The sequence below is a fragment of the Pelophylax lessonae genome (assembly GCF_965119305.1).
Source record: "Pelophylax lessonae genome assembly, chromosome: 5".
In the NCBI taxonomy this organism is placed as follows: Eukaryota; Metazoa; Chordata; class Amphibia; order Anura; family Ranidae; genus Pelophylax; species Pelophylax lessonae.
In genome coordinates, this window is record NC_138772.1 from 98,704,470 (window position 1) to 98,725,096 (window position 20,627).

General features: G+C 40.1%; 1 protein-coding gene across 5 annotated transcripts in view; it reads left to right on the plus strand.

The window, feature by feature from the left end:
- DIP2C (disco interacting protein 2 homolog C) overlaps positions 1-20,627 on the plus strand; it is a 762,684-nt gene that overhangs the window by 453,492 nt on the left and 288,565 nt on the right. For all 5 annotated transcript variants that reach the window (XM_082258569.1, XM_082258570.1, XM_082258572.1 and 2 more), the window contains 3 exons: positions 2,067-2,198; positions 6,890-7,009; positions 15,513-15,710. In XM_082258569.1, coding sequence (XP_082114695.1) covers positions 2,067-2,198; positions 6,890-7,009; positions 15,513-15,710 — 450 coding nt within the window. The remainder of the gene's footprint in view (positions 1-2,066; positions 2,199-6,889; positions 7,010-15,512; positions 15,711-20,627) is intronic.

Below are 20,627 nucleotides of genomic sequence, written 5' to 3' on the forward strand. Positions count from 1 at the left end.
TTTGAAAAAGAAACAAAAAAGTCATTTTCGCTGTTGCCTGGATGTTGGGACCTTCATGCATACCTTTTGGAAAAATAAAAATATAGCAACCTTGACACACAGTCAGTGTAATGCTCATTTCGTTTTTGCTGTCTGTTCAAATTAAACCTAATTCCTTGCTTATATATATATATATATATATATATATATATATATATATATATATATATATATATAGGTGGCTGGTGCACTTAAAAGGAATTTGTTCCTCAAACACGATTGCTTTGGTGAGCCAAGTATTTAGCAGTGGAAAATCGGCTTTATTTTTACACCTCTAGGAGATTATAACACTGCTCTGTTCTTTGATAGTGCACACAATTATTACATTATTGCTGTACCCAAAGATTTGTATTTTACTGGAACATTAAAATGTACTTCTGGGATAAAAAAAAATTTACAGCAATACTCTGTAGCATAATTTCTCTAATACTCAGGCCAGATTTTCATCACTGTAGGCACACAAGTTATGGTGCATTGTCCTATTTTATAAAGTTTACTTGTTATTCAGGTTCTAGCCAGGTTTTGAATAATTGTGATATTGTGTAAATCACTTTATTGGACTATTCCATCTTATGATGGAAAACAATGCAAGTCAAATAATTATAAATGCAAAGCTGCCAATTTTGCCTTTGCTGCATATAGGCAAGTGGTTGGTGGCACCCAGCAGCACTCTCAATCCTTCTGGGTGTCTACACAAGGGAGACTTTTACAGGTAAATAACATGCATAAAACACATTAAATGCGAAAATAATCATTTGGGATGATTTTTGTTGAAATGTATGCCTGGCATCAGGGTGTCCCTGAGCACTGAGATGAGTGGTTAGCTGCATGGCAGGTTGCAGTTAGGAAAATCACATCAATACAGTCAGTGTTGATGGGGAAATCCCTCCCGCTCAGCCATTTGTGTTTTCCCGGTGGAGGGAATCAACACAATGATTGCTGCTAGCAGCGATCGAGCAACTTGGATACATTAAGCCTGCCCATACATGGTTCGAATTTTGGCCACCCTGCTGCACCTGCTGTGATTCAAACTGTCTTTAGCCTGTAGCTATTCATAGGGGAAGGTCCCAAACACCGCACACCTTGCAAAGCCATTAGTAAATAGGTGAAAGCAGCCTCAGCCAGCTTCATCCACAGCCTCGCCCCCCAATACATTTCACCCTGCCCATGAGACTATATCATGGAGGTCTTTGGTGGCATGGCTTTGAATGAAGCTGGCTGAGGCTGCTTTCACCTGTTTTCTAATGGCTTTGCTAGGTGTGCGATGTTTGGGACCTTTCTCTATGCATATCCATAGTATGTTAGGAGTTAGATGGACTCCTGCCCACCCAGAACTCATTGCAGGAAGCACTGGATGGATTTACTGTAGCTTGAGCGAAGACCTTAATTCTTATGGGGTTATAGGTTTAGTCTATTTACCATTTCAGTGTGAAGTAAAGTGTGTCTAAGAAGATGTCACAGCACTGGGGTCTCAGGGAAGCGGCCTTTTCCTTCAAGGGTGTGACTTTTTATTTAGACATATAAAACCTGTTTCATCTCTCTAAATTTGCAAGAATTGCTAAAATACATGTCCAGTGTGTTTCATATTGTAAACAAAAGGCTTGTTTGCAGCTCCTTCGCATATATTGAAAACCCATAGCTAGTGCTTGTATCCTGACCTATGATATGTAAAATGCCTGATAATGTGTATTGAACAATCCCTGCGCTTTGCTCCACCCTTCCCGGTTTTTTGGTTTGTTTGCCAAAGCCTTAGCTGTTAATGTCCTTCCCCCTTCAGTTTTAATTTGAGAGTGACAATGTTATAAATGTGTGATGCATCTGTCATGGCTGGCTTCCTGTACAAGTAATTGTGAATGTTAATAGTCATGCTCTGTGTGTGTTAAATTAGCTCCAAAAATCCAGGATTCCGCTGTTCTGCTCAGTGCTGGGGGATGGATGTCAGCAAAATATTCCTGAAGACCAGTTTGTTTTGTCCATAAAATGGAGATGACCTTCTATGTCCATCTAAGTTGTGCCATATTTTACAGAAAACCATTCAGCCCCTCCAGACGTTACCACGTACACCTCAGAGCACTCCATACAAGTAGAAAGGCCACAGGGATCTACGTCACGGGTCACCTCTAAATACGGCAATGCTGAGCTTATGGAAACGGGCGATGGTGAGTACCTATGAACTATTCTAGTCCGTATGTTGTATATGTATTACTGTATTGCTTAAAGTGGAACTTAACTGTATTATTCAAAGAAATCCACCCCCCCCCCCATCCATCCATCCATGGTCTCCATGCTTTTTTTTTTTTTTGTTGAGAAATCACTTTGAAAAACATTGTCTGGCATTTCTCAATATGGCCATCTTGAGTAAGGGCAGATGATTCATGTAGCATTTTCGTCCTGGACTCCATCTGACCTTCGCCCAGGCACTGGGCAGGAGGGTGTGCTTAGTTGAGAAAGTCTCTTCCACCCTCCTCCAGATGAAGGAAAAAAAAAAAAAACGCCCGTGAAAACTTCTGGGTTGTGTGATGTCCTTATGACCTAGGCTAGAAACCAGGAAGCATCTAAAAATGGAAAAAAAAAAGGTTAAACAAGTACATTTAATACATCTTCGTATCTATTTACTAAGACTAGTAGCAGAAGTACTAAAAATAGTTCAAATTGATTGAGGGAGTTTAGTTCTGCTTTAACTGTGAACTGATCTCTTGATATGGTCGTTTTTACTATCATTTCATGCCTATGGGTACTCTAGGAATCCAAAGTCGACCTTGCAGTCTAACGAAGACCTATATGGTAGCTGCCCATCCTAAATCACAAGCCCTAACAAATCTCACACGAAGGTGCTAATGCACTGTGTGCCAAATGACTAAGGCCTCCCACTGGTCATATGGGCCAGCACTAAGTGAACCTGGAATTATGTTTTGCAGCCGTCAATTTGAGTAGCTTTATTTTTTCTTACTGAAAAATCTGAATTGACCCTCTGCACACTGCTATACACCCTTTCTGATTTCCAACATGTTTGCATAAAAAAACAGGGATTCTTGGTTTTACATAAATTTCACTACTACATGTTCTAGCTGGTTCACTGTGTCAAAGTGATTCCTTTATGGCCAGTCCCTACTATAAACTGACAGTTTTTCCTGAAGAGCGCTCATCCACCTCCTTCCCCAGCACACAGGTGATTAACAACCCCAGTGGGACTGTGTAGAGGTGGGTGTGTCCTTTCCCACCACTCAAGTTTCAGATTACACTCAGCGCTGTACTGTGCAGTGTGTGACATCGGATCCTGGCCCCTTTCCTCCTAAAAGCTGAGAAATACTAATCTGTGTATATTGTAAGGTTGTAGAGGAGAGAGGGCTGCAGATAAACAAGTACAGCTTTTGTAGGAGGATTCAATTCATCACTGTGTTTCACCTGAGACTGGCCGCTTCAGTGGGCATATTATTTAAGTTTAAATTAAAATTATATTTTTATATCCGCTTTAACCCAAAGTGTGGAGAGTTCATTAGAGATATGAAAAGCCAGTGGGTGACTAAATCCAGCATTAATATATTAGCTGAAGGTTCACTGTACTTGTAAAATGTGTAAATATTTTTCAGCTTGGAAGTGAATAAAATAGTATTGCAAGTTTAGTTAGCCATAAGGCTACTGGGCAGAGTGAAAACTACCCACCCTCAATACATTTAGAAACCGCCCAATCCTAACCACTGCTCAAACTGAATGGTGATTATTGGGTATTTGGATCATACCTGCAGGTCAGCCACCCTCCTATGTAAAATCTGCTATGTTCTTATTTGTCCTAATTATTATCTTTAGCCAAAGTCACGGGTGATTTGAAAGGCGAGCTAAATCTGTGTGAACAAATTTCAGTCCATTGTTTTTGAGATGAAGTTCATTATTTTGAGAGCAGTGAAAAATAATTAATACTTGCTGTATTCCACAGGCCTGCAATTTTTCTACTCCCACAGTAATGAGTATCGCCTCTGGCATTGTGGGTTACTAATTGCTTGTGCATTAAACCTCTGCTGGTAGATCACTGAAGCATTCCAGTTATTATCAGTGCATATAACAGGCCTGCTACCTTTAGAATAATGGGAACCTGTCATGAACTGGGCATGTAATGAAATAATGTATAAAACAGGGATTACACTCTGCAGATCCAGAGATTTATTGTAGGCTTTGAAATGATATGCAAATGTTGAATTCTGCAAAATGTTGATGGCCATTACCCCTTCTAAGCCTTTCTGTTGGCCAATTTAATGAGATGGGTAGAATGGCTGAACAACAAAGAGACCCAGAAGGTAGTAAAGGGCTGGACCAAGCTTGGCTTTTTTGCAAGATTTCATATAGCTTTTTTTTTTTTGTGTATTTGTTATTGGGGCTTTTAATTTTTATTGAATGAAACTGCTGCTTATACATTATTAATATATTCAGAATTGTGCCTATTTAACTTTAAAAGCAGTTGAAGAGGCACAACGTATTCTGGCTTTTGTTGTTTGATGCCTGGGGAACAAAAGTAGTATTGTGCTTTAAGGACCCTTTGTGTGAAAATGTTTATGGTTTTCTATATGCACAAAAACAATGGAAATAGGATCAACAAAAAATTGCATGTAATGATTAATCATATTGATTTTTTTCTCAAGTATTTGTTAAAATAACTAAATCTAATGTATATAATGTTAAAGAACCTTCAGTTAAATCATTCCCAGTTCCCATTATTGGTCTTTTAAAAAATACTTGGTGCCTAGCTTTGTCTTTTTCAGAATACTGTACATGATTGGCAACGGCAGCCTCCATGATTTTCTCTTAAGTAGATATACTCCACGAATTTAAGACCAAAAGGTTTTGTTCTGTTTTGATAGATTAGGAAATATTTAAATCCACCCACGGGTTTTTATAATTTTCTGTCCCCAATGGGGGGTTTGCCCTGGTTGTCCTACAAACCATTGACTACAACTCGGTCATGGAAAATCCAACATTTTACGGCTGTCACTAGAACAGAAGGTAAGAGGAAATCTTCCAATAAGGATACCTGTTTCAATGACAACTATCTAAGATGTTTTTTTTCTTCATTTTGGACACATTTTTTTCTTTTACTTTCTGGTGTACACTGCTGTGTAAATTTTTTAGGAAGGTGTGAAAAAATGCTTTAGATTATTTTCTATCAATAAACAAAATGAAAAGTGAATGAACAGAAGAGAAATCCTAATTTATTCAATATTTAGTGTGACCACCCTTTACCTTCAAAACAGCATAAATTCTTCTAGGTACACTTAAGCACAGTTTTTGAAAGAACTCAGCAGGTAGGTTGTTTCAAACATCTTGTAGAACTAACCACAGATCTTCTGTGGATGTAGGTTGCCTCAAATCCGTCTGTCTCTTCATGTAATCCCAGACAGACTCGATGATATTGAGATAAGGGCTCTGTGGGGTCCAAACCATTACTTCCAGGGCTCCTTGTTCTTCTTTCAGCGGAAGATAGTTCTTATTGGCTGCATGTTTGGGGTCATTATCCTGCTGCAGAATACATTTGAGGCCCATTATAAGTCTCCCTGGCATCATGGAGAAGTATCTGCCGGTATTACTCAGCATTGAGAACACCATTGATCCTAGCCAGAAATGCAGCCCCAAACTTGCAAGGAACCTCCACTATGCTTCACTGTCGCCTACAGACACTCATTGTTGTACCACTCTCCAGCCCTTCAGCAAACAAACTGCCTCCTGATACAGCCAAATATTTAAAATTCTGATTCATCAGGCCAGAGCACCCCTGCCATTTTTCTGCACCCCAGGTCCTATGTTTTCCTGCATAGCTCAGTCACTTAGGTTTGTTTCCACATCGAAGGTATGGATTTTTGGCTGCAATTTTTTCATAAAGACACCTTCTGGGCAGACCTCCCCTGGACAGTAGATGGGTATACCTGGGTCCCACTGGTTTCCACCAGATCTGTGCTTATTGCACTGCTGGACATCTTCCGATGTCAAAGAGAAGTAAGCATGATGTGTCTTTCATCTGCTGCATTAAGTTTCCTTGGCCGACTACTGTGCTTACGGTCCTCAACATGGCCGGTTTCTTTGTGCTTCTTCAAAAGAGCTTGAACAGCACATCTAGAAACACAAGTCTGCTTTGAAATCTTTGCCTGGGAGAGACTTTGCTGTTGCATTATAACTCCCTTGTGTCTTGCTTTGCTTTTGCCATGGTATATGACCTGTGACATGAAACTGTCTACCACAACCTCACCTTTAGTAGCAGAGTTTGGCTGTTCCTCACCCAGCTTTAAGCCTCCTAAACTTCTGTTTCAGTTAATGACTGTGTTTCAACCAACATATGAAATTGATGATCATTAGCACCTACTTGGTGCTTGTTTAATCTTGCACTCAATGTTAATCCTATACAAGCCCCGACTTTGTGCAAGTGTATGAATTAACGTTGGTTTGAAGCCAAAGGGTAGTCACACCAAATATTGGTTTGTATTCGATTTTTCTTTTGCTCGCTCACTTTGCATTTTGTAAATTGATAAAAATAAACAATTAAAATTATATATTTTTTAAATCATTCTTACTTTACAGTGTTTCTCCACACCTGTTCAAAACTTTTGTACAGTACTGTATCTCCAGGACAGACAGTGAAAAGAAATCTTCCCAATGGGACGAATAAAGGTTTATATAGGTTAAATCCTGGTATATGCTATAATGGCCCACTATAATTGTATGTAATATTACACCACATGAACTTGCATTGGTTGTTGAACTGGACCTCTGTAATGCTTAGATAAAAACGGCAGTTGTCTTTTGTCATCTGCCAGCTTTACTCCTCCATGGAGTTAGCTTATGATATTTATTATCTTTGGTCCTGCAGGCGTTCCTGTAAGCAGTAGAGTGTCTGCAAAAATTCAACAACTTGTCAACACCTTGAAAAGGCCCAAGAGGCCTCCTTTACGAGAATTCTTTGTAGATGATTTTGAGGAATTATTGGAAGGTAAGAAAATAACTAATTTTATTCCTAGTGGGAGTTATTCTTAATGCTGCTTGTACATCCAACATAATCATTTCGATTGAAAAATGTACCATTCAAACTTTTCTTTTTATTGAAAAACTGCTGCAGATATGACTCGTTCCAGTCAAGATGTTGCTGGACACATGGCTGAGTACTTATTTTTATTGGAAACAACCAGAACAGACCGACAGGACATGACATCATAATCATGTAGTTCAACATTGCACAAGCATTAAACACTACCTTCTAGTGGCAGAACTTTTAATGACTGTATAATATATAAGATTAGTGGTTGCACTTATGTCTGCATAAACATTATACTAAAACCCCTACTCAACAACCTATGCCTCACATAAATCCCATATTCTTCTACAGTTCTAGGTCATCATTTGCAGATAATCTCAGGTTCATGTCTTTAGGATGTTTTAGATAACTGCTTTTTATTTGTTACTTTTGTATTTTTATTTCTATGGTGCCAGCATTCCACACAAACCTATACTGATAATTGTTTACCACATTACCAGAAAAGGTTACATTCTAATGTCCCCTTCACAGTTACACATGCACTTGGATGTTTTAGGTCCATTTAGGTTGAGGTCCATTATACTGTAAGCTTCATAGTGAGGTTCTTAAAGGGGAAGTGCAGTCAAAGCTCATTTGGCTGTACTTCTCCTGTGTTTTACAGTTGGTTCTGCACTCCTGTGATCCATTTTCAGCAGAGAGCAGGCTGAAGTCCGCGCTCAGCTGATGTCCTAGTCAATCCAGGCTCGGGCGTCATTGCAATTATAGAGTCAGGATCCGCCCTCATGCCTGGATCGGCACCTGGCTCAGCCTCTCAGCAAGCCAATGAGAGCCTGAGCCGGCTGATCTCACCCCCTCCACAACCCAGCACTCCAGTGAGTAAGGAGGGGGCAGAGCAGAGAGCTGCTAAGTGACAGTCAGCGGCTCTCTGCTCCGCGAGCTATGAGGACTGAGCGATCATCGGTGTTTGATCGCTCGGCTCTCAATGTAGAGGCATCGGGGGGGGGGGGGGGGCAGATGCACCATCGGACTGATGCTGCATCCACCTAAGTAAGTAATTATAAATCTAAAAAAACAAAAACCCTACATCTCTTTTAAAGAAGGGTTTTTAAACTCCATGCAGTTGTGGCCCTAGTGATGATTGGTCCTAGGTCCTGCAAGGTCAAACCCCTAATTGCGTCTGTGTGATACAAATATTTTTTTTCATTCTTGTGAGCTTAGTTAATGACACGCATACCTAACCTGTCAATGTCAGTTTTTTGCTTTCCTGCGGTAATGGAAACCGTTGGGATGCAAGCTCGATGGAATACATTTAAATGAGCTTATGTAAATGTAATGTTTGCACTAATAGCCCGCTAGTCATGGGTTTTGCATTTCTTGAGAAGACTTAATGTGTCTTTAGGAGACTTAGAAGTTGTTTTTTTTTTTTTTTACCTTAATAAATTAGTTTTCTCTTCCTATTTCAGCAGATGCCCTGTTAAGGGTTTGTAAGGGGAGTATAATTTGGGCAAACATTTGTTTCCCCTTTGCCTGAAAACAAATAACTATATCCATATCAGTGATACAAATAGGAAAATTTATTGTAACATACCTAATACTTTAGATTGAAAAATGAAAGAAAATAATTTGTTTAACAAACTGTAGGCAAAAAAAATATGTAATCGCTGACAAATTCCAGGAATTTTTTATTTTTTTTTTACTACACAATGCGAAATGCATGCATCTTACTGTTTCTTGCCACTGATTTTTCTGGCCACATGTTTCTATGTGGTCATTACTAGGGATAATCGAACTTTTGAAAAGTTCGGTTCGACCAGAACACCCGAACTTCACGAAAGTTCGGTTCGGATTTCAGAACCCCATTGAAATCAATGGGACCCGAACTTCTGTAATCAAAAAACACCATTTTTAAGCCCTAAAACCCAATAAATGCCCCTAAAAAGTGCCTAGGGTTCTGGGTCATGCCCCAGGGACTATTAATCACACAAAAAAAAGTTCTTAAAAATTGTCATTTTTGATAAAAAAGCCAATTATTGAAAAATTAAAAAAAAAAAAAAAAGAGATTTTTTTGATTTTTACTTTGGATTTAGTATCTGGGGGGTCTAAAAGGTGTGCATGTGAAGTTTCAGCTCTGTAGCATGTCCAGAACCATGAAAAAAAAAAAGATAATTTTTCAGTAGAACAGGGATGTGGTTCGGGAGCCTCCTTTAACTTTAACACCTATATGATCTTTTTTTCTGGTTCTGGACATGCTACAGAGCTGAAACTTCACAGGTACACCTTTTAGACCCCCCAGACACAAAATCACACAAAAAAAAGTTCTTAAAAATTGTCATTTTTGATAAAAAAGCCAATTATTGAAAAATTAAAAAAAAAAAAAAAGAGATTTTTTGATTTTTACTTTGGATTTAGTATCTGGGGGGTCTAAAAAGTGTACATGTGAAGTTTCAGGTCTGTAGCATGTCCAGAACCAGAAAAAAAAAAGATCGTTTGTATTAGAAAACTTTAAGCACAGGAATATGGCTTCTCTGCTGTAACACCTTGCCGGTTTAATAGCAGGCATTTTTTTGGGTTCTTTGCAGTCAGGAAAAACATCTGAACTTGTGTATAGTGGTACTGTGCACAAGTTCTGATGTTTTGCCTGCCTCCAAAACCCTCCAAAAAATGCCAGCAAAAACACACCTGGGCATTTTTTTTTTTGACGCGAGCGTTTTTTTGGCATTTTTTGGGGTTCTTTTGAGGCAGGCAAAACATCTGAACATGTGTATAGGGGGGATATATAGACATATATGTCTGAATATATACCCCTAGACATATATAGGTGTGATAGTAGCAGAAATAAATGCTTGCGCTAATGAAATCATTTACAGTAATATATTTCTGCTACTATCACACCTATATATGTCTAGGGGTATATATTCAGACATATATGCCTATATATACACCCTATACACATGTTCAGATGTTTTGCCTGCCTCAAAAGAACCCCAAAAAATGCCAAAAAAACGCTATCGTCAAAAAAAAAAAAATGCCCAGGTGTGTTTTTGATGGCATTTTTTGGGGGGTTTTGGAGGCAGACAAAACATCAGAACTTGTGCACAGTACCACTATACACAAGTTCAGATGTTTTGCCTGCCTCAAAAGAACCCCAAAAAATGCCCAAAAAAACGCTAGCGTCAAAAAAAAAAATGCCCAGGTGTGTTTTTACTGGCATTTTTTGGGGAATTTTGGAGGCAGGCAAAACATCAGAACTTGTGCACAGTACTACTATACACAAGTTCAGATGTTTTTCCTGACTATATATGTCTCGGGGTATATATTCAGACATATATGCCTATATATACACCCTATACACATGTTCAGATGTTTTGCCTGCCTCAAAAGAACCCCAAAAAATGCCAAAAAAAACGCTAGCGTCAAAAAAAAAATGCCCAGGTGTGTTTTTGCTGGCATTTTTTGGGGATTTTGGAGGCAGGCAAAACATCAGAACTTGTGCACAGTACCACTATACACAAGTTCAGATGTTTTTCCTGACTGCAAAGAACCCAAAAAAATGCCTGCTATTAAACCGGCAAGGTGTTACAGCAGAGAAGCCATATTCCTGTGCTTAAAGTTTTCTAATACAAACGATCTTTTTTTTTCTGGTTCTGGACATGCTACAGACCTGAAACTTCACATGCACACCTTTTAGACCCCCCAGATACTAAATCCAAAGTAAAAATCAAAAAATCTCTTTTTTTTTTTTTTTTTTTTTTTTTTTTTTTTTTTAATTTTTCAATAATTGGCTTTTTTATCAAAAATGACAATTTTTAAGAACTTTTTTTGTGTGATTTTGTGTCTGGGGGGTCTAAAAGGTGTACCTGTGAAGTTTCAGCTCTGTAGCATGTCCAGAACCCCAAAAAAAGATCATATAAGTGTAAAAGAGGGGTCCCACCATCCCTGCTCTACTGAAAAATTATCTTTTTTTCTGGTTCTGGACATGCTACAGAGCTGAAACTTCACAGGTACACTTTTTAGACCCCCCAGACACTAAATCCAAAAAAAGTCATGCCTGCCTCCAAAAATGCCCGATAAATGCAAGAAAAAGCGCCGTAGAGAAGCCGTATTCCTGTTCTAATAAAAATTATAAGAAAATGCTAATTTTTGGGGGGTTCTGGACATGCTACAGAGCTGAAACTTCACATGTACACTTTTTAGACCCCCCAGATACTAAATCCAAAGTAAAAATTAAAAAATCTTTTTTTTTTTTTTTTTTTTTTTTTTTTTTAATTTTTCAATAATTGGCTTTTTTATCAAAAATGACAATTTTTAAGAACTTTTTTTTGTGTGATTTTGTGTCTGGGGGGTCTAAAAGGTGTACCTGTGAAGTTTCAGCTCTGTAGCATGTCCAGAACCATAAAAAAAAAGATCGTTTGTATTAGAAAACTTTAAGCACAGGAATATGGCTTCTCTGCTGTAACACCTTGCCGGTTTAATAGCAGGCATTTTTTTGGGTTCTTTGCAGTCAGGAAAAACATCTGAACTTGTGTATAGTGGTACTGTGCACAAGTTCTGATGTTTTGCCTGCCTCCAAAACCCCCCAAAAAATGCCAGCAAAAACACACCTGGGCATTTTTTTTTTGACGCTAGCGTTTTTTTTGGCATTTTTTGGGGTTCTTTTGAGGCAGGCAAAACATCTGAACTTGTGTATAGTGGTACTGTGCACAAGTTCTGATGTTTTGCCTGCCTCCAAAACCCCCCAAAAAATGCCAGCAAAAACACACCTGGGCATTTTTTTTTTTGACGCTAGCGTTTTTTTTGGCATTTTTTGGGGTTCTTTTGAGGCAGGCAAAACATCTGAACTTGTGTATAGTGGTACTGTGCACAAGTTCTGATGTTTTGCCTGCCTCCAAAACCCCCCAAAAAATGCCAGCAAAAACACACCTGGGCATTTTTTTTTTGACACTAGCGTTTTTTTGGCATTTTTTGGGGTTCTTTTGAGGCAGGCAAAACATCTGAACATGTGTATAGGGGGTATATATAGGCATATATGTCTGAATATATACCCCTAGACATATATAGGTGTGATAGTAGCAGAAATATATTACTGTAAATGATTTCATTAGCGCAAGCATTTATTTCTGCTACTATCACACCTATATATGTCTAGGGGTATATATTCAGACATATATGTCTATATATACCCCCTATACACATATTCAGATGTCATGTCTGACATCAAACATGTCCTCAAAAAAGCACTGGCAGTGGCAGCCCCTGCAGCATTAAAAAATGCTTGCTGGTGAGAAGCCACATTCCTGTCCCGAAGCAGAGAAATGATCATTTCTCTATAGCGGTCACCCTGCTATGGAAGGGTTTTGTCACCCTGCCATAGCAGTCACTGTCAGTTAACCCTACACTACACTACGGTCCCCTGACACTTAACACTTTCCCTACAGAAACTAAATTTTTGAAGCTAACTTAAGTGTAAAGGAGCACTCTAACTACACTAGATATCCCTTTCCTCACACTAAAAATAGCTAAATGACACTTTTAAAGTAAAATTAACAGAACTGCTTCCACTCTCTTCCATGTCCAGTATAACAATGCTGGGAATATGGCGGGGCGATCTTATATACTGGGGGGCGTATTCACTAATGATTGGTCTAGGGACCCCCTAGTCACTCCAATCACATTCCTAGCATTCTTCTGCCCCCTCAATTGGCTTTTGCTAATGGTTCTGGTCCAATCACGGGCTTTTAAAGCCCATTTCCTGAAGCATTGCATTTTGGGCGGTTCTGGTTGCCGAATTCCGAACTTTTTGGGCAAAAAGTTCTAAATTCGGCCGAACCTCGAACACCCAATGTTCGGGCCGAACCGATGGTGGACCCGAACCGTTCGATCATCCCTAGTCATTACATTCAATATCTCCAATTGTGCTCATTTTCTTATGTCCAGTTGGAATAAATCAGACCCTCAATTATTGATTCTGTTATGTGTATGACAAAGAAATTGGGAAAATATTATTTATTAGTATTACATAACTAGACATGAGTTAAAGGAAACACAGGTGTGTAATGTTACACATAGTCCTGGAATGTAGAGATTAATATTCACTGTGCACCTGACTTTCCTAGAACTGGAACGTCGCAATGTATACACTAACTGAATATGATCGGTTTTTCAGTATTAATTCAAGCAGAATTGCTGGAGATGCCCAGAGCCAATAAATAATCTATATCTGGCAGAACATTAATATCATAATAATTATCTTCTCTACCCCTAGTTTAACTTAATTGCTTAGCAGGGATAAACACTGCAGTAGCTCTGAAGTAATATTAGGTCTGTTAACACTGTTTATACGTTACTAGGCTTGAATACGTATCTAATATCCACCATTTATTTTCTGTTTTGATATAGCATTACAAATAAATTAGAAACCATACTGCAAATTTGCCAGGAATTTAAACAGAACTATCATTAGAATTCACACATTGCATGAAATGGCGGGACACATATCAATATTGACAAGTTCCTTGCTGGCTGTCAATAAAACTGTTGCTCCTGAGCTTCGATGTATTATCTAAAGCTGGTCATAGATCGAAATTCGGTGAGTTCAGCAGGAACCAGCTGAATTTCAACTCATCTATGGTCACTGATTGTACTGAAATCGATCCATAGACTTCAGTACAACCAGTCTGTCTAATATTTTTTGTGCAATTACTGCTGCCGGCTATGGCCAGTAGCAGTAATCGTATTCTGATGATGGGAAAACCTCTGCCGAGAAAGTGTTGATGGAGGAATCCAGCGATTTTTCTTTCCTGTCCGTAGGTGTGTAGTATTGATGTGGAGCTGTTTTCTGTTGAGAAGCTTTGCAATGCACTTTATATAATGGTTATCTGTGGCCACTGCCTGCATAGATGAACCCCTTCTTTTGGTGCCCTTGTAAACCAAAAACTCGGAAATTAATTGTACAGGGAGGTTGATTTACTGAAGACAAATATACTGTGCACTGGGAGTGCAGTTGTTCTAGATCTGAGGAGAAGCTCTGAAAGAAGGGGAAGCTCTGCTGATTTCTATCATCCAATCATGTGCAAGCAAAAATGCTGTTTTTTTTTTCGGTGAATGTGATTGAGTATTCTTTGCAAAGTGCACCTTATTTATTTGAGTGCACAGTATATTCGCCTTTAGTAAATCAACCCAACTGTGTTTATTATTGAATGTATTGATTATTTGTAAGCATATCGATATACAGTGGTTTGTTGCTCATTTAAGGTCTCTTTCACATGGCTGCATTCTGCCAGAAGATCTGCCTACTCAGCAGGGGATCTGTCCGCTGATCCCTGCTGAGCAGGCAGATGACAGGTCCATGTTCCTTATGCAGAGCGGACTAGTACACAGCCAACTTTACTCTATGGATGGTCAACTGTAAATGGACCCCCTGTACATTTACATCTAACTGTCATTCGTTTCGCCAGATGGATGGAGAACTGATCCCTCATCAGTTTGTTTTGGCGGATAGGATTTGATCGGATGTTGGCGGATAGGATTTGATCGGATGTTGGTGGATGTAAACTGACAAGTCTGTTTACATCCGCTGCTCCATAAAGGGCAATGGATGGGCCGATTGGGTCAGCTTGAAAAGCTGACGGGTGGACCAGATTCATCCACCCATGTGAAAGGGGCCTAAGGCTTCTTTCACACGGTCCGCCTCCGCAGGCGGATCCATGTTGCTCAGCGGGGATCGATCCGCGATCCCCGCTGAGCCGGGCAGATGACAGCTCCGTCTCCGCTTGCGGAGAGGGAGGTGTCTCAGCACCCGCTGCCCTCTATGGGGGATCGGAGGAGAGCGGGCCGCTTGTCCGCTCTCATCAGATCCGCTCCGCTCCAAATACTGAACGGATGGAAAAATAGGGTTTCCATCCGTCCAGATTTCAGCACAGGATCGGATGCGGATGGCAGCGGGTGTCAGCGGAGGTGACCTCCGCTGACACCCGCTGCCCCATAGAGCTGCATGGAGGATCCGATCAGGTCCGCCTAAAAAACTGACAGGGGGATCTGATCGGACCGCCCGTGTGAAAGAGCCCTTAGGGTCATGTCTCATGGATAATTCTGCTGCTGCTGGTGTAGTGTCACCTGCTGGTGTGGTGTCACCTCAGGAAAAGTAGAATCACCAAAATGCCACTCTCCCTAATAGAAGTCACTTTCCTACTGGCTGAAACACTGCAGTATTTGAGTTTTACCTGGTTCAGGCAGCTAGGGGGTGACTTTATAGGAGAAGATGAGTAGGGTATTCTCAAATCCCCAATAAGACAAAAGTCTAACACTTAGAACATTTTCACTTGGAGAAAGCTGCCGTGCTCATTAGGTGTATTTTTTTTGTTTTGTTTTGTTTTTTAACAAATGAAAGCTCATTAGGTATAGATATGTGGAAAATGTTACTACTACTAATAATAATAATGTGTTCTCCACCTTGTCTTCTAAGTTCAACAGCCTGATCCAAACCAGCCAAAACCAGAAGGAGCACAGATGTTAGCCATGAGAGGGGAACAGCTAGGTGTAGTCACTAACTGGCCTCCTTCACTAGAAGCAGCACTACAGAGATGGGGAACCATATCGCCTAAAGCGCCCTGCCTTACCACTATGGACACAAATGGAAAACCACTCTACATTTTAACATATGGTAAGAAATATGTTTTCTGATTTTCTACTTAGTTTGGCAAATGGTGCAAAGTAATTGCTTAACTAACTTTTCTTTGGCCTGCTATGAAATTGAATGGCCAGCCCCTCAAAAGTTTATATTTTTGTTTTTGGTAAATTCCGATTAATTAAACTTTCTTAGGTTTTCTTATGGATCCTAAGCACTCCAGCAGTGACATCACTTTGTCCCCTGCCTTTAATCCCCCTGTCCTGGAGTTGTACTTCTCTTATAAAATAAGGGGTTTTAAACTTTTCCATTGTGAAGACCTGCTGCTTTGTTAGGTGTACAAGTTTTTTTTTTTTTTGGTATCTGGTAAAAGAAATAAAAACAAATGATCATATTACTTTAACATCCTTCAAACCACTGGAGCACTACCTTGTGTTGTAAGAAGATTCAAAAACTGCATCCACAGGTGTCAACTGACCCAATGACCATGAGAGAATTTGTTTGCCTGAATCATGATCTTATCTGGATTAGGCTGTGTATCGTCAGTTTGCTGTTGAGTGAGGGAGTCTGCTGCGTGACCTGCTATAGGGATCTACTTTCTCGTTCATGCTGGAGAATCCCAACTCGGGGACCTTTGGTTACCAAGCGAATAGGCTGGGACAATTGCTCGGCTGGAGGGATTCCCCTGTCAGCACTGTTTGTGTTGATGGGGGAATCGTGCAAATTTTACACAGTCTATGGCCTGCCTAAGGCAGCAGTGTGATGCAGAGTGTGAGGGGGGGTGGCAGACGGGAGCGGAGAGCCCAGAGCATTGTGTGTATAAGGCAGCAGTGTGATCCAGGGGGAGGGGGCAGAGAGCTGAAGCATTGTGTGTATAAGGCATGTAAAATTCATGTTAGTGGTCCACAATATTTAAAATTTAGGGGTCTATGAGGTCTGAAAGGTTGGCAACCACTGGTCTTAGGGCACTTGGTGTGCCCATCATAGTGTGTTCTATATATCTTTGTACTGATTAGGGAGGGGTGACCCCAAAATGATAAAAATGACTAATCGGCATTTAGATATGTACACATTGTTAAAAATGACAATGGTTGTAGTCCTAAAAAAGATTCAGCCACAATTGGAATAATGGACGATTTATATTTACCCCTGGCTTAGTTGAGCTTACATTCATGATGCTTTAGGCCAAAGCTGAGAGACCCCCTGAAGTCTGATAGTTTGTGCTGTTGGTTGATCACCGTGAAAGTTCTGAAGGATCAGGATGACCCTGTTTTCAGGAAGGTATTCAATGGCAGCCTTTTTTCTTCCTCAGTGCAGATTTTCTTTTTGAGGAATATAAACTGCTATGAAGCAACAGCTGTCAGAGCACAGGGAGCCTCTCTGCATTTACTCTTGGGGAGATTTACTAAAACTGGCGCACACAGAATCTGGTGCAGCTTCTAGGTTTTATTGTCAAAGCTTAATTAAACAAGCTGAAGTTAGAAGTTGATTGGTTACTATGCACAGTTGCACCAGATTCTGTCTGCACCAGTTTTAGTAAATCTCCCCCACAGATTGAAAGTCATCTTCCTAATATTTAAAATTAAATAAGGTGGTAAATGGTTTTATTCCATAGGTAAGGTTTCACAAAATGAAATAATTTAAGACTACTGTATCTTTTTCTTTTTTATCTTCAGTTCAGCTCTTGTTGGATTTTGCCTGGTTGACTGATCAGTTATAATGTGCTAGTATTTTATCTGTGTAAATACACCTGTGTGGACAGCTGTCATTCTTTTAGATGTCTAGCCTCTTACATATACCCCTGATAATGTTCTTTTAGTATGTCTCTCTCTGGTACTACACATTTAAATAACTGCTTAAGCAGCTGCTTAGGAATTAAGAGCTAAAGTGAATCTGTGCTGGGAACATTTGGACTGTCAGTGGTCTGAATCAAAGTAAAACTTCCTTATTTATGGTGAAAGCTTCCTTTCCCGTGTGCCTCCAGTTCAAAGCAGCTCTTGTTAAGTAGTATGCATCCCCACGGTATTAACGTTAATGGTTTATCCCACAGTAGGGGCTTGCTTATTAATGCAGTCTGTGTATGTTTCAAGTTGCTGAAATATTTTAGAATGTTTTCAGAAGACAAATTGGGTGGAAAAGGTGTGATGTGGGTTAATGCTGAATTAGCTGTATTTTATTACTTTTAATGTTTGCATAAGGTTTTCTTTTTACTGGTTCTGTAATGTATTTTACAGAGCAACATTTAATAGAGTATGGTGTAAAATAACTTGCGTAGATCTACTGCAGTGTCTGAGCTAACTACATAGCTGTAACTTCTCTGTGTAGTTTTTAATGCTAGGCATTATTCTTCAGATGTGATGAATTTGGTCATTTTGTGAGTTCATTTTAAAAAATATGCTTTCTCATTATTGATTTAAAGTAAAACTTCTCCTTTAAAAGTGAGAGTTTTGCTCATCCTCCCCACCCCTAACACATTGTGGTGCTTTTTTTTCACCACGGAGTGGGTACCTTTTCCTTAATTCTTGCCTAGGCGAGAATGATGTCCACTTGGGACAGCCCCCTCCACCTTTCCAGCCTTCTGGGACACATGTCCCAGAGGGCTAAGACCAGTCTCACAGTTCTGCTGTGCCTTGGGCATCCCCAGTGGGGCGGGGGGCGTGGGAATGGCTGTGAGACATCAGGAAGTTACAGCCAGTTTCCGCATCCAGAATGGCAGCACCGGAGAGTGGAGGCCCAGTGAAAAATCAACTATGTGAAGGACAGTGCTGATCTTTAAGAGCTAATAAGGCTGGGTCCACACGTTTCCAGCTGCGGTTTTGTTCACCAGTTCAGGTGCGATTCAGGTTAAATTTTTACTTGAATTTGCCCTTAAACTGGAATCCAAAATCACACAGGACCCTTTTTAGAAACAGACCGTGGCCGCCCCGGACATGTGTAAACTGGCTCCATTGAAAGCCGGTCCAATTTCCATGTCATACAAATTGGATGCTGTTCAAAATGCATCCAATTTGCATATGTGTTAACCTAGCCTAAATGTTCACTTCATCTACAGTATTTCTAGCTGCTGACTTTTAATTATTTAGGAAAGAGTAAAGTTCCTCTTTGTGTTATGTGAAGTCAATTATTTTTTTTAGGTTCAGGATAGAATAAGGATGAAAATCCCTTTCATATTTTTATTGATGTCTGTGTCCCCTCTAGGTAGAAACACTCTCGATTTGTCCTAGAAACCATTGTTAGAAAGCCTTCCTATTTTAAAGCCTTACCTACTGTCAAGCACACACTAATCTTTCCTTCTCCACCAATTTGTTCAGCCTCCAGGAGTGATGGGAATATCCATTATTTCTAGGTATAAGAAACATGCAAATAACCCCATGTGACAGTTAACCGAGTGGTGTCACATAGATGTTGGGGAAATTTTGAAGAGAAGGATCACCATACAAATAGTCGATAGTCGAAATATTTAAATTTCGTAGTATATCTGAAAAAGACAATCGAACATTCCTCAGGGGCTTGAAGGGACAACTTAAATCAACTGCTAAATCTTGCTTTCCACAGATACTTACTTTTTCTTTTTTAACCCTCTTTAAGTCTGGCATCACTGCAGTACAGCCAATATATTGAGCCCTGATGGACATGTTCCCTTGGAACCCCTAAAATGCATATTGAGTAGGTCCACTTTTTGCCCCCCTTCTTCCCTTTGTCACCAAAACAGCCCAGATCCATCAAGGCATGGACATCACTAGACCTCAGAAGGTGTGCTGTGTTATCTGGCACTAAGCTATCAGTACCTGATTCTTTAAAGCCTAGTACATACAGGATGAATGTTGGGCTGCATCGGCCGGTTCAATAGAAACCTGCCAAAATTCAGCTCCCACCAGTTCCTACTGAAGTCGGCCATTCAACCGCCTTCTGTCAAAGGGGCATGACCAAAAAAAGCCTGCTGATCAGCCCCCGATCAGCGCTCTCTGCCAATTTCACAATAGAACAGCAGAGGAGATCACTGTACTAACATCGGATTGTTAGTACAGCAGCTGCGACCTGAGCTGTCAGTTTTTTCTTTGTTCAGCCCGCTGGGTTGAACGAAAGAAAAAAAAAAAATAGTAGTGTGTACTAGGCTTTTTTCCTGTAAGTTGTGAGGTGGGGCTTTCATGGATCTGACTTTTTTCCCCAGCACATCCCACAGATGCTCAGTTGGAAAGAAATTTGGAGAATTTTTATGGTCAAAGCAGCACCTTGAACATGTTTTTGTTTTCATCAAACCACATGTGAACCATTTTTGCATTGTGGTAGGTTGCATTATCCTGCTAAAGGGGGCCACTGCCATCAGGTTTCTATGAACAGGTGTACTTGGTCAGCAACAATGTTTAGATGGGGGTGGTATTTGTCAAGTAGCATCCACATAAATAGCAGGAGCCAAGGTTCCAAGTAGAACATTGCCCAAAGCATCACACTGCCTCTGCTGGCTTGCCTTTGTCACATACCGCATTCTACTACTGCCATTTCTTTCCCAGGTAAGCAATGCACGTGCACCCGGCCATTTACATGATGTAAAAGAAAACATAATTAATCAAACCAGGCCATCTTCTTCCATTGCTTCACGGTCCAGTTCTGGTGCTCATGTGCCCATTTTAAGCCCTTTTTTTAAGGTGTTTAAGCTTTTAATATTGTAACATACATAAACAGAGCAAAAAAATTGTCATCTAAACTAAAGTGATACCGTTAATGTTGGCTGTGCAGAGCCCTGTAATAGTAAGAAACCAGGTAATACATTATATACCATCCATAAAATATCACATCCCAACCGATTATGAGGGTAAGCGGGATCAGCTGCACAGTGTATCTGGGCAATCTGTATCAGATTTTAGGTGCTTTTGGCTGTGGACACAGGTCAGCACGGGCACCCTGACCGTTCTGCAGCTACGTGGCCTCATAGGCAACAACCTTCGTGCATCG